Source organism: Panulirus ornatus, chromosome 25, assembly GCF_036320965.1.
Source record: "Panulirus ornatus isolate Po-2019 chromosome 25, ASM3632096v1, whole genome shotgun sequence".
Classification (NCBI taxonomy): domain Eukaryota; kingdom Metazoa; phylum Arthropoda; class Malacostraca; order Decapoda; family Palinuridae; genus Panulirus; species Panulirus ornatus.
The window spans coordinates 10,823,135-10,834,894 of NC_092248.1; the positions used below are offsets into that span (position 1 = coordinate 10,823,135).

Sequence of the window (11,760 nt, forward strand, 5' to 3'; positions counted from 1 at the left end):
TAAACCTGAGTGAGAGAGACCGGTAAAGGGCAGTAAGTGAGCTCAAGATGACCATAGGATGTACTACCTTGAATTTTGTGTTGGTTGAAAACTAATCCACATCACTGGCTTGCCTTTGATGTTTTGCTTTGTAACTTTTCCTTGTAGCACTCCATAATTCACTTTGTTAGATGGTTTTGCAAAATCTAGAGAGAGAGAGAGAGAGAGAGAGAGAGAGAGAATGGATAGGCAAGATGCTTTATAATGAAAGAGTTGTAAAACTGTGAACAAAATAAGTTCAACATTTATGGAGACTCTTTTGCCAAGGCCACTTCCTTAAGGGAGTTCCCAAAGGGAATGGACGTTAGAGATGTAGATAGATAGAATGGATAGATAATAAGTTAATGTCACCTGTGTGTTTACAGTGACAGCTTAAGGATTAGAGATGTAGATAGATAGAACAGATAGATAATAAGTTAATGTCTCCTGTGTGTTTACAACGATAGCTTGAGGATTTGATTCTGTTACCCTGTAAAACTTTTTTTCCTTTCAAAGGCTCTATTCCCAAAACTTTATGTGGTCTATAATAATAAATTGCTAAAAAAGAAAAAGAGGGAAAAAAAAATATCAGTGTGTGTTACCTTTGAAAAAATAGTCTCTGAATGTCATAAATGCAGTTTCATGGTTAACTAATAAAGACCGTTTTTACATACGTTTGATAATACAGACAGAATATCTCATGTTGTCCTATGGTATACTTCCTTCCTGCCCCAGGAATAATACTTACAAAATATCTCATGTTGTCCTATAGTATACTTACTTCCTACCCCAGGAATTCCTTCTATCCTCGAGGCTCCTGAAGCAATCAGAGAGCTGGCCACATCTACTGGAGGAACACAGGTCGTTGTGATGTGTGTGAGTCTTTGTTGAGTGTACAGGATTATCAAGTAGTAAGTGGTGGCTGTTACAGAGAACTGGGTACTTAGCATGTTGAGATGGGTCTGTATTGAGTGGACCTTTGTTTCATAGTGAAGGTGTTGAGTGTTTGGTTTTTAGGCAGTCAGTAATTGTTCTGAGTGCCCTATTTTGATTAGTTTGCCATTTATGAGAGGGTGAAAGGCCAGGCAGTTGAGACAGTTTAGAGTGGATGAATTGTCTGTGAAAGATGGTTGACAGTAATTCTTTTTCTTGTCCAGATCTGGTGCCAGCTAATGTTCTGAGGGCATTTAGTTTGTGATGCTTTTGTGTTTATGTTACTGGTGTGGAGATTGAATGTTGTGTGCATCGGATGTGATGCCTAGTATATATGCATGTATTTAGTTATATGCTTATTATATTCTCCAGACACACAGTGTTTATACGTCAGATGTAATGCCTAGTACATATGATGTATTGAGTCATATACTTACTTTGTTCTTCTTCAGACATACAGCTGTTGGTAAATTAGCAGGAGGACATCAGGCAGCAGTTATGTGTTTGGCTGTAGACTCTACCATCCCAGGTCAAGATGTTGTAGCCACAGGATCTAAGGATCATTATATTAAGGTTAGTCTCCTATTAACTTGTTATCTGCATACTCTTTCAGCTTCAGTCAGGCTGTGTCTTAACTCTTCTTAAACCCTTTTAGTCATACAGACACATCACCAGAATTCTACACACCTATGAGATAATGCTCATGTTTCTTGGAGCAGCCATGAACTCTATATAGATATGTCATCAACAGTAATAATTCTCCCCTGGAAATTTCATAGTTGTTAGTTACCCACTAAACATGATGGTGGAAGGATTCATATCCAAGCATGCATCTAGCAGCTTTATGAATGATTCTAGTGAGTCTGGCAGCCACAGACATAAACATGCAGAGCCATGGGAAGAAATAAGATGCAATTTGGATATAAAGTAGTGATTTTGAAGAATTTGATAATGATTATTATGATAAATGATTTGGGCCCTGTAATGCCTGTTAACCTGCAACAAAAGGCTTCTCAAATTATTGTACTGCAAAGGAAACAAAAGGAATATAGTTGTTAATGAAATTGTTTATATTTTTTTTTTTATTATATCCTATAACATTGAATTGATTTATAGGGGCTGTTTCCTTGTTTTTTAATTTTGCCTATTGTTTAAAAGACAGGCTGGGTAAATGTAAAGAGTAGACCAAGCTTAGGATTGAATGGATGAAATTGAATGTTTCTCTTCCCACTCCATAATCTTTGCTGTTTACCTTCTCATCAATTGCTTCATCGACATCTCTTCTCCCTTACATTTTTATCATCCCTACTCTTCCTTGAGATCTCTGTGCACAGAATAGGAGAATGATTTGAAAACATGGGAGGAAACATCAGAAAAAATGAAGGATAGGAGATGGCAGGGATTCAACAGGGGTAGCAAAAATAAAGGCAAAGGGTAGAGGGAGAGGAGAAGGAAGGAAAGAAAAAACAATGACTCTTCCCCCCGTCTTTCCTTCCTCTACCTGCATTTTTTGAATGATTATGAAGGGATAAGAGAAAGTAGGCAATAAAATGAGGGAGGACTGGTAAAAAGGGAAGGAGGTAGTTGGGGGAGAAGGGAGGAAGGGAAGATGTGGAGGAACAGAGAGAAAGAAGAAAAGAGGAAAGAAAGAGGTGACATGAGAATAGAAGGATGTTGAGGGAATAAAGGGGAATGGAAAAGGAAGGTGGGAGGTAGAGGAAATAGAAGAGGGGAGAGAATTTTAAAGGATTGGGAAACAAGGGAAAGGAAGATGGTGGGAAATGATAGATAGGAGTGAGGAAGGAAGGAAGAGGGACAGATGAATAATTCAATAAGCAAGCAGTGCAGAGCCTGTCATCATGGCAAAATCTCATTTTGGGTAGGTAGTCCCTCCCATCTCTGTCACTCCTGTTTCTTTTTCTCTACTTCTCTGTCCCTTACCATATACCAAAGAGCCCCTGAACATAATGTAATGATAATATAAATTTTACTTCTTAGGTATTTGACATTTCTTCAAACAACTCTGGTCTGGTTAATCCTAGACTGAATCTGGACCCCCCACATTATGATGGCATACAGTCACTTGCCCTATATGGTGACACACTCTTCTCTGGCTCTCGAGATATGTGTATAAAGAAATGGGATCTTCAGCGTGGTGAACATGTACAGTCCCTGAACAATGCTCATAAAGACTGGGTTTGTGCGCTGTGCTTCACTCCCGGGGGCCAGATAGTTCTCTCAGGTAATCCCAATTTATGAAAGTATATTGAGTTTTAAGAATACACAAGTAACAGCCAATCATAATTGCCATTCTTTAAGACTGTCAAAATATATACATTCATATGCGCATATCGTATGTTCCTTTCCCAAGACCCCCTTTTGTGGGACCTTGTAGTACTCAGGAATCAGGCATGCCACCAAGCAGGACCACAGGTTGAGAAAGAGTGGTAATTGTATTAACTGGGTGAGAACTAAACATCTGAGAAGTAGGTGCTCACTGTGCAAATTGCATTTTAAGCATGAGAGGTCTTATTTGTTTCAGTGTTTATAATGGAGAGATGGGTAATAGGGCATAGACAGAGAGTACCACATGCCTGTCTGGGGAGTGGTTTCAGTTAAGTGTATATCTGGTAAAGACTGAGATGCTTGTGGGCAGTGTTACTAATTTGCTAAGCCCCACATCCATACAACACTTACCCCTTTTGCTGCTTACCCTTACTCCTTTCAGTGCTATGGATACTAGTTTACAGTTACTTAAAAGATTGCTATGAAAGTCAGTCTTTAAACATAATTTCGCAGGATGTGTTGTGTGGTCCATCCATTTATGCATTTGTACTTATGAACTCTTTCACTACATTTAAGGCTGTCGAAGTGGAATGATAAAGATGTGGTCTGCAGAAAGTTGTCAGCTTATTGGTGAATTAAGAGCACATGCATCTCCTATTAATGCCATCACCACCAATTCTACTTGTATCTTCACTGCTTCAAAGTAAGTAGGATAAGCTTTGTCTCATGCAGTAATATCTTTGGTAAAGAACTAGTTTTCTGATATATGAAATTGTTTCCATACATATTTTTCTTAGTACTCTATGCATATTGTTCCTATTCTTTCATTTCCCTATACACTCCAGGCATATATTGGGCAATGACTGCTATTTTTAGTGTTTCGCTTTGTAAGGGAAACCAAGTTCTACTCTTAATCCCAGTTATCCAGACCCTGGTCATCCAGATCTCTGGTTGGAGCTGCAGTATGGATTAGAGTGGTGGTAGTGGTGGCAGCAGCAGGGGGAAAGTTATAATGGTGGTGGTGATGGATTAGCAGGGATGAGGGCATTCATTGGTGGTGGCACCAGCAGGGGTAAGGTTTTGGTGATAAGAGGAATGAGGATGGTGGCTATTGTTACAAAAGTAGTGGTAATGCTGATGGTGGTGGGAGGAGAGAGGGTGGTAGCAGTGGCAGACATGATGTGTCATATATATTTTGAGGGGTAGGCAATTGCAAACCATGATGTGCTTCAGAAATAATGTTACATTTTCCTTTTGTTTGTTGTGATTTCTATGACAAGTCCTACTAGTATAGATAGGGGAGGTGAATGATAACCTTACTATGCAGTAGAAATAAGAATATTTACATGCTGTGGTAGTTTATAAAAAAATTCAGAGAAGGTGAATAGAAAAAAACAGAAATTAATCCTGGCTTATCTGACAAGCTGTACGTATAAGGAAAAAAAAGAGGACCCCCTTTTTTTGTTGACATAGACTGGGCAAAAGCATGCACTGATTACAGCCATCTCTGAGGAAAGTTAGGGTTATAGGAGTGAGTGAGGGCTAAACTGATCTCTTCAGATGTTTAAAAAACGAACCCTTAAAGGTGGAAAGGATACAGAAAAAAGAAATCCACAGCTTCACTGTAGAAAGAACAAGGAGAGGGGTGTTGTCTTAAAAGGTCAGTCCTTGTGTGGCTGGTCTTCACAGTGCAGCTGTGGGAAGTGGCAGCCTAATGCAGACCCAGATATTAAATGGAGAACAGAGGGTAGCCACATCATGGTTGAATGAAAGGGATGCGTAAGGAGTTGATAACATGAGTCGGTACGGTGGAAAGCTTTTGAATGCACTTTGGCAAAGAGAAAGGTGGAAGAGCCCCTCCAGATATGCAAGCAGTACTCCATACAGAGGCAAATGAGACCCCTGTAGATATGAAATACCTTTATATGGCTCTTAAATAACACGAGTGCCTCATGAGAACCACATGTTGTCTATCTATCTGTCTGTCTATATCTCTGATGCCTGTTCCCACCTTGAACTCCCTCATTGGGGTGGCCATGGCAGTAGTCTTCATAACTAGTGAACTCCAGTGTTGGTTCTTAGCCTTTAGTGCCTCATCCTTATCAGGCTACTGGCATGGGGCAATTTTAGCAGTGTTTACAGAGGCTCCTACCTCATGTTCATACAGACTACGTCTACCTAATTTTCGTTCTTCATATTCCTACCCACTACATCTACCTAATATTTCTACCTAATGCTCCTGCCTAAATGTTCCTATGTATTACTTTATTGCTCATACCATTTTGCCAAAAGGCAGTGCTTGTGGATAGTGCTCACTGCAGGAAATTTTAGAGTTACAAAGTATGAGCAGATGAGTTGTTTTCAAGTGTCATGTATGACAAGAAGAGATTGTATGTTTCTTAACAATACCAACAGTCCATGTGTAGGTGAAGCAGAAAGAAAAGACAGCTACCTTGGTCAGAGAAGTGCAACTTGACAACCACTGAAGTACTGGTTCACTATGCAGCCATCACTAACCTTCCTAATACCTAGGCGGGTAGTGTTGGTAATATATCTCCATGGTCGTTAGCTGCATACCAGCTACTGCCCACAAAGACCAAATGTTGTGATCTCTTTAAGTGAAATTTTCAGAATAGCTTTGAGGATATGGGTCTTCCCGTTGTATTTGTTATTGTAGGGTTGTATTGAGACATTCTGAAAATGAATAGTAGAAAATATGTAAGATTATAAAAGAGAAGTGGGTAGAATTTGCATTTTGGCACAGTTGAAACAAAACAGAAACTGGTTATTGCTTCCACATTCCACGAGGTTACACATCGTAGTTGAGCAAGGAAATACGTTCATCGTGTATGAAAGAATAAGTATGAAAGTGAAGAGGGGAGGGAAAATTAGTTGAAGTGTAATCATTGGCATACCAGTGAGAGAGTATTAACTAGTGGTCAAACTGTTAGAAAACAAATGCTTAACTGCTCCTGTTCCCCTTTTTACAAAGTTAAAACAGCAGGGAGTTTTTCCATTCCCTTGCTTCCAACCCTTAGTGGCCTTCTATGAAGTGCAAGGAGATATGTGGCTGGTATTTATATTAAGGTGTCATACCTTAATGAACAAGAGGATCATAGGTAATGTAAGTGTATAGCATTGGTTTTTATTCTTAAAGTATTAGAATACACAAGTTCAGTATGAGTACCAGGTTGTGGTTTTGCTTTTAGGATTATGTTAGTTTATGTAAGTGAATTGTAGAAGGTAAGTTTTGGCAATACCTTGTCTTGGATATAGGGGGTCTGAAGGCCAAGTTATGAACCTGATATAGTGCATTCCTTCTATGATTTGTACTACAGCGATGGTAAGATGTAATTATTATCTGTAACATGTATACAAAGTGTAAAATTACATTGATTCATCTTTTTAATTGTAGAAAATATGAAATAATTATTGATTTTAGTCATACTTTAGGAATGAACACTATCATAGTTTGTTTGCCTAGTAGTTGTATTTATATTGAAATTAGGTGGTGGTGCTTAAGATGTTCAGCTTGCCACTAACAGATATATATATATATATATTTTTTTTTCTATCCCTCTTATGATCCATAGCTTACTATCCCACATCCTTTGACTCCTCTAATTTTGTTCTATCTTACTGCCCCATCAGTGAGGGAGACATTCGGGTGTGGAGGCCCTTAGTGGGTGTAGCTGCTGGCCGAACTTTTGAACTTTCTCTATAAACCTCCCCTCAGCTCCAACATGGAAAAGTGAAGTAATTCCTTAGTGTGCATGATGGTGTGATGAATAACATCAGCTTTGAATGACATTAATTTAGATTTTGACTTTATTCCCCCCATACTTGCTTTAAGTGCATTTTTTTTTCCTCAAAAACATGTTTTTATCAAAGGTTCATAGTCTTGTTCATCATAAAAGTATCATCTGATGCCATACATGAAATGGTATTCAGATAGTAGATGAATTACTGGAGAAAAATACTAGTAACCAGTAGTGGACAACTTTTCTCTATAGAAGGCCTTGAATTATTATATATGTTCCTATGTACACAGAGGTGCTTAATTTTTCCTTATTAATGCTTAGCCACTTAATCCGTTTTTGACGTTATTACACTTAGTGAAAATTGTATGGAGCCTATCTTATTCTGTTCAGTGTAAGCATCCTTTGCCTATGTTCAGTTCAGTGTGTGTTTAACCTTCTTTGAATGATTAAACCCTTTTACTGCAGCAGTCTTAATATCTTTACATTGTGGAGAATATTTTCAAATAATCTGAAAATATATCTCCAGAAGTTTAGTACAACGGTTGAAAATTATTTTTGTAAGTGAAATAGTATACAACTCAACCTCGTGAAACATTATTCCTATGTGCTACTCACCCTTTAACTTCTACTGAACCACTGCCAAGTGCACAAGATACTCCTTAGGCACATACAATTAGATTTGTAGTATTTCTGAATTTGTGTTTTCCAGACAAATATGATTGCTATAAGTTTTTGTTTCTAATATCCATTGTCTTTAATATATAACATCCCAAATTATTACATAACATTAAAGCACAGATCTTGCATAGGCTTCCTTGACATGACATATACTGACGAGTGTGGAAAAATTTAGGCTGTAGTCTGTAGTGTTTATTACAAAAGCATAGGATGACCCTACAAGCATTCCTGGGCATGCATTTTCACTTAATGCTGGAGCAGCCAGTTCAGGTATTATTTTTGTGCCCTAACGAACAGAAAGAATATTACTGGGGCTTGTATGCTCCAGCTGTGGTGAAAGGGTTATTCTTCAGCCATTCATTGTGAAAAAAATTGTGAATTGTTTGTCTGATATCCTGAGACTGTCCTAGATCCTTCTGCTGAGGATTTGATTGTCCAAGATGTGAATGTCCACATTCTTTATTAGCCAGTACATACTACTTTATGATTTTGTACTTGTATAGCTTTCTTAGTTTTTAATCTTGATTAAGTTGCCAGAAACCCATCACAAAGTAACACATTTTTTTAGTTATCAATTTCTCTTGTCAGGGTAATGAAGATAGTTATGTTTTAGCTGTGTGGGGAGTGTTAGTCTTTTTCCTCAGAACCCTGGGCTCTTTGCATGCATAACAGTAATGTGTGTATCTGTGAACCAACAATGACATTCTCATAACTTTGCATATGGGTAGGGAGTTTCCATTTTGTATTTGCAACATTTGAGAATTAGTGTACAAATGACAGATTAATGCCTCACATTAACATCAGATTGAGAAAAAAAAGACATGAAAGACTTCATAATTACATCACAGCAATAAACTTTCATCACATTACACAATTGGAACAATGTCTCACCCAGAATAGTATGTCTGCATCTCCACAAAAGTCTTCATTCATTATATAAACCCCAGACAGACATGAATCCAGCCAACACCTTCCACTCAACATGAATGGATAATCACTCCTTCTGAAAAAACACCAACCATTCTGGGCTTCACATACAAAATTCATCTCCCATGTCGGTAACATCAACACAAAAGCAACAAACTAAATGCCCTCAGAACACAAACTGAAATAAAATTTGGGTAGGAAAAATCATCCCTTTACATCTACAAACACTTGATATACTCCACTCTAAAATTATGCTTCACCAGCCTGGTCTACCACCTCTCAAAATAAAATACACCAAAATTGCAAACTACAAAAAGTGGACTTAAAACAATCACTGGCTGCCTAACAACCACAAAAACAACACTCACACACACGCACATACACATATATGTGTATTCTTTCTTTCATACCTGATTGCCATTTCCCACATTAGTACCAGGAACAGACAAAGGAAAGCCACATCTATTCACACCCATTCTCCAGTTGTCATGTGTAATGCTGTGAAATCACAGCCCCCTATTCACATCTGAGCCACACAAGTATTTCCATGGTTTTCCCTAGACATTTCATATGTCCTGGTTCATTCCACTGTCATTACGTTGACCCCAGTGTACAGCATTATTCCAATACACCCTATCCCATGCACACCTCTCAACCCCCTGTATTTTCAGGCCCTGATTGCTCAAAATCTTTTTCACTCCATCCTTCCACCTCAAATTTGGTCTCCTGCCTCTCCTTGTTCCCTCCACCTCTGAGACATATATCCTCTTTGTCAATATTTCCTCACTCATTCTCTCCATATGTCCAAACCATTTCAACACACCCCTTCTGCTCTCTCATCCACACTCTTTTTATTTCCACACATCTCTCATACACTTTCATTACTTTCTTGATCAAACCACTTCACACCACATATTGTCCTCAAACATTTCATTTCCAACACATCCACCCTCCTCTGCACAACACTATCTATAGCCCATGCCTCGCAACCATATAACATTGTTGGAACGACTATTCCTTCAGACATACCCATTTTTACTCTCCGAGATAACATTCTCTCCTTCCACACATTCTTTATTGCTCCTAGAACCTTTGTCCCCTTCCCCACCTCTGTGACACTTCTGCTTGTATGGTTCCATTCGCTGCTAAGTCTATTCCCAGATATCTAAAACACTTCACTTCCTCCAATTTTTCTCCATTCAAACTTGCATCCCAATTAACTTGTCCCTCAACCCTAATGAGCCTAATAACCTTGATCTTATTCACATTTACTCTCAACTTTCTCCTTTTACACACTTCCAAACTCAGTCACCAGCTTCCACAGTTTCTCACTTGAATCAGCCACTAGAGCTGTATCATTGGTGAACAGCAAGTGACTCACTTCCCAGGTTCTCTCATCCCCAACAGACTGCATACTCACCCCCTCTCCAAAACTCTTGCACACCAACCTTAAACAAATTAAACAACCATGGAGACATCACACACCCCTGCCGCAGACCGACATTCATTGGGAACCAATAACTCTCCTCGCTTCTTACTCCTTGGTAAAAACTTTTCCCTGCTTCTAGCAACTTACCTCCCATGCCATAAACTCTTAAGACCTTCCACAAAACATCTATATCAACCCTATCATATGCCTTCTCCAAATCCATAAATGCTAGATACAAATCCATCTTTTTTTACATGTATTTCTCACACATTCTTCAAAACAAACACCTGATCCACACATCCTCAACCACTTCTGAAACCACACTGCTTTTCTCCAATCTGATGCTCTGTATATGCCTTCACTCTCTCATTCAATACCCTCCCACATAATTTCCTTGGAATACTCAACAAACTTATGCCTCTGTAGTTTGAACATTCACCTTTATCCCCTTTGCATTTGTACAATGGCACTATGCTCACATTCTGCCAATCCTTAGGCACTTAACCATGATCCATACATACACCGAATATCCTTACCAACCAATCAGCAACAGTCACCCCCTATTTTAATGAATTCTACTGCAATACTACCCAGACATCCTGTCTTGCCAGATTTCATATTCCACAAAGCTTTCACTACCTCTTCTTTCTTAGCCAAACCATTCTCTCGGACCTTCTCACTTTCCACACCACCCCTACCAAAACACCCTCTATCTGCCACTCTCTCATCAAACACATTCAGCAAACTTTCAAAATACTCACTCCATCACTACCTGTTACTACTTCCCCACTTGCCTCTTTCACTGATGTTCCCATTTGTTCTCTTGTCTTATGCACGTTATTTACCTCCTTCCAAAACATCTTTTTATTCTCCCTAAAATTTTATGATACTCTATCATCCCAACTCTCATTTGCCCTCTTTTTCAACCCGTGCACCTTTCTCTTGACTTCCTACTGCTTTCATTTTATATATCTCCCATTCATTTGCACTCCTTCCTTGCAAGTATCATCCAAATGCCTCTTAGTTTCTCTTTCACTAACAACTGTACTTCTTCATCCCACCACCCCTTATAATCTGCCCTCCTCCTACCTTTCTCATGCCACATGCATCTTTTGCACAAGCCATCACTGCTTCCTTAAATACATCCCACTCCCCTCTCATCATATGCTCTCACCTTTTGCCATTTTACATTCAATCTCTCTTGGTACTTCCTCTCACAAGTCTCCTTTCCTGGCTCACTTTCACCACTCTCTTCTCCCCAATATTTATTTTCACCACTCTCTTCCCAACATTCTCCCTTCTTTTTTGAAACCACTCTACCCTTTCCCTTGAGCTTTGTTTCATTCAGAGCCAGAACATCCAGATTTCTTTCCTCAAACATATTACCTATCCTTTCCTTTCCTCTCATCTTGGTTACATCCACACACATTCAGAAACGCCTCTCTGAGCCTTCGAGGAGGATGAGCACTCCCCACTTGACTCCTCCTGTCTCCCCTTTTAGAAATTGAAATAAAAGAAGGGGAAAAGTTTCCAACCCCCCCTTCCACCCCCTTTAGTTGCCTTCTACAACACGCAGGGAATATGTGGGAAGTTTTTGATGAAATCCAGTTTTAGGGACCCCGCAAAGCTTGCAAGCTCGTTCCAATAAGGGTTTAGATGAATATCACAGTAATGATTTAATTCTTCTCCTAGAATTAGTATATGTTATCTTTCAAATAGTTCATTTTT

At 39.0% G+C, this 11,760-nt stretch overlaps 1 protein-coding gene and 1 long non-coding RNA gene across 9 annotated transcripts in view; one reads left to right on the forward strand and one right to left on the reverse strand.

The window, feature by feature from the left end:
* Positions 1-11,760, forward strand: part of Klp31E (kinesin-like protein 31E) — a 212,125-nt gene that overhangs the window by 198,356 nt on the left and 2,009 nt on the right. For 5 of the 6 annotated variants that reach the window (XM_071677591.1, XM_071677597.1, XM_071677595.1 and 2 more), the window contains 3 exons: positions 1,404-1,524; positions 2,950-3,193; positions 3,814-3,940. In XM_071677591.1, the coding sequence (XP_071533692.1) occupies positions 1,404-1,524; positions 2,950-3,193; positions 3,814-3,940 (492 nt within the window). Of the gene's footprint in view, positions 1-1,403; positions 1,525-2,949; positions 3,194-3,813; positions 3,941-6,888; positions 6,989-11,760 lie in introns of all 6 variants that reach the window. The other variant, XM_071677592.1, reaches the window with a different exon arrangement.
* The window catches only part of LOC139757266 (uncharacterized), a 191,374-nt gene that overhangs the window by 355 nt on the left and 179,259 nt on the right, over positions 1-11,760 (reverse strand). For 2 of the 3 annotated variants that reach the window (XR_011714556.1, XR_011714557.1), the window contains exon 7: positions 1,389-1,504. This is a non-coding gene — a long non-coding RNA (uncharacterized lncRNA). Of the gene's footprint in view, positions 1-1,388; positions 1,505-5,754; positions 5,932-11,760 lie in introns of all 3 variants that reach the window. The other variant, XR_011714558.1, reaches the window with a different exon arrangement.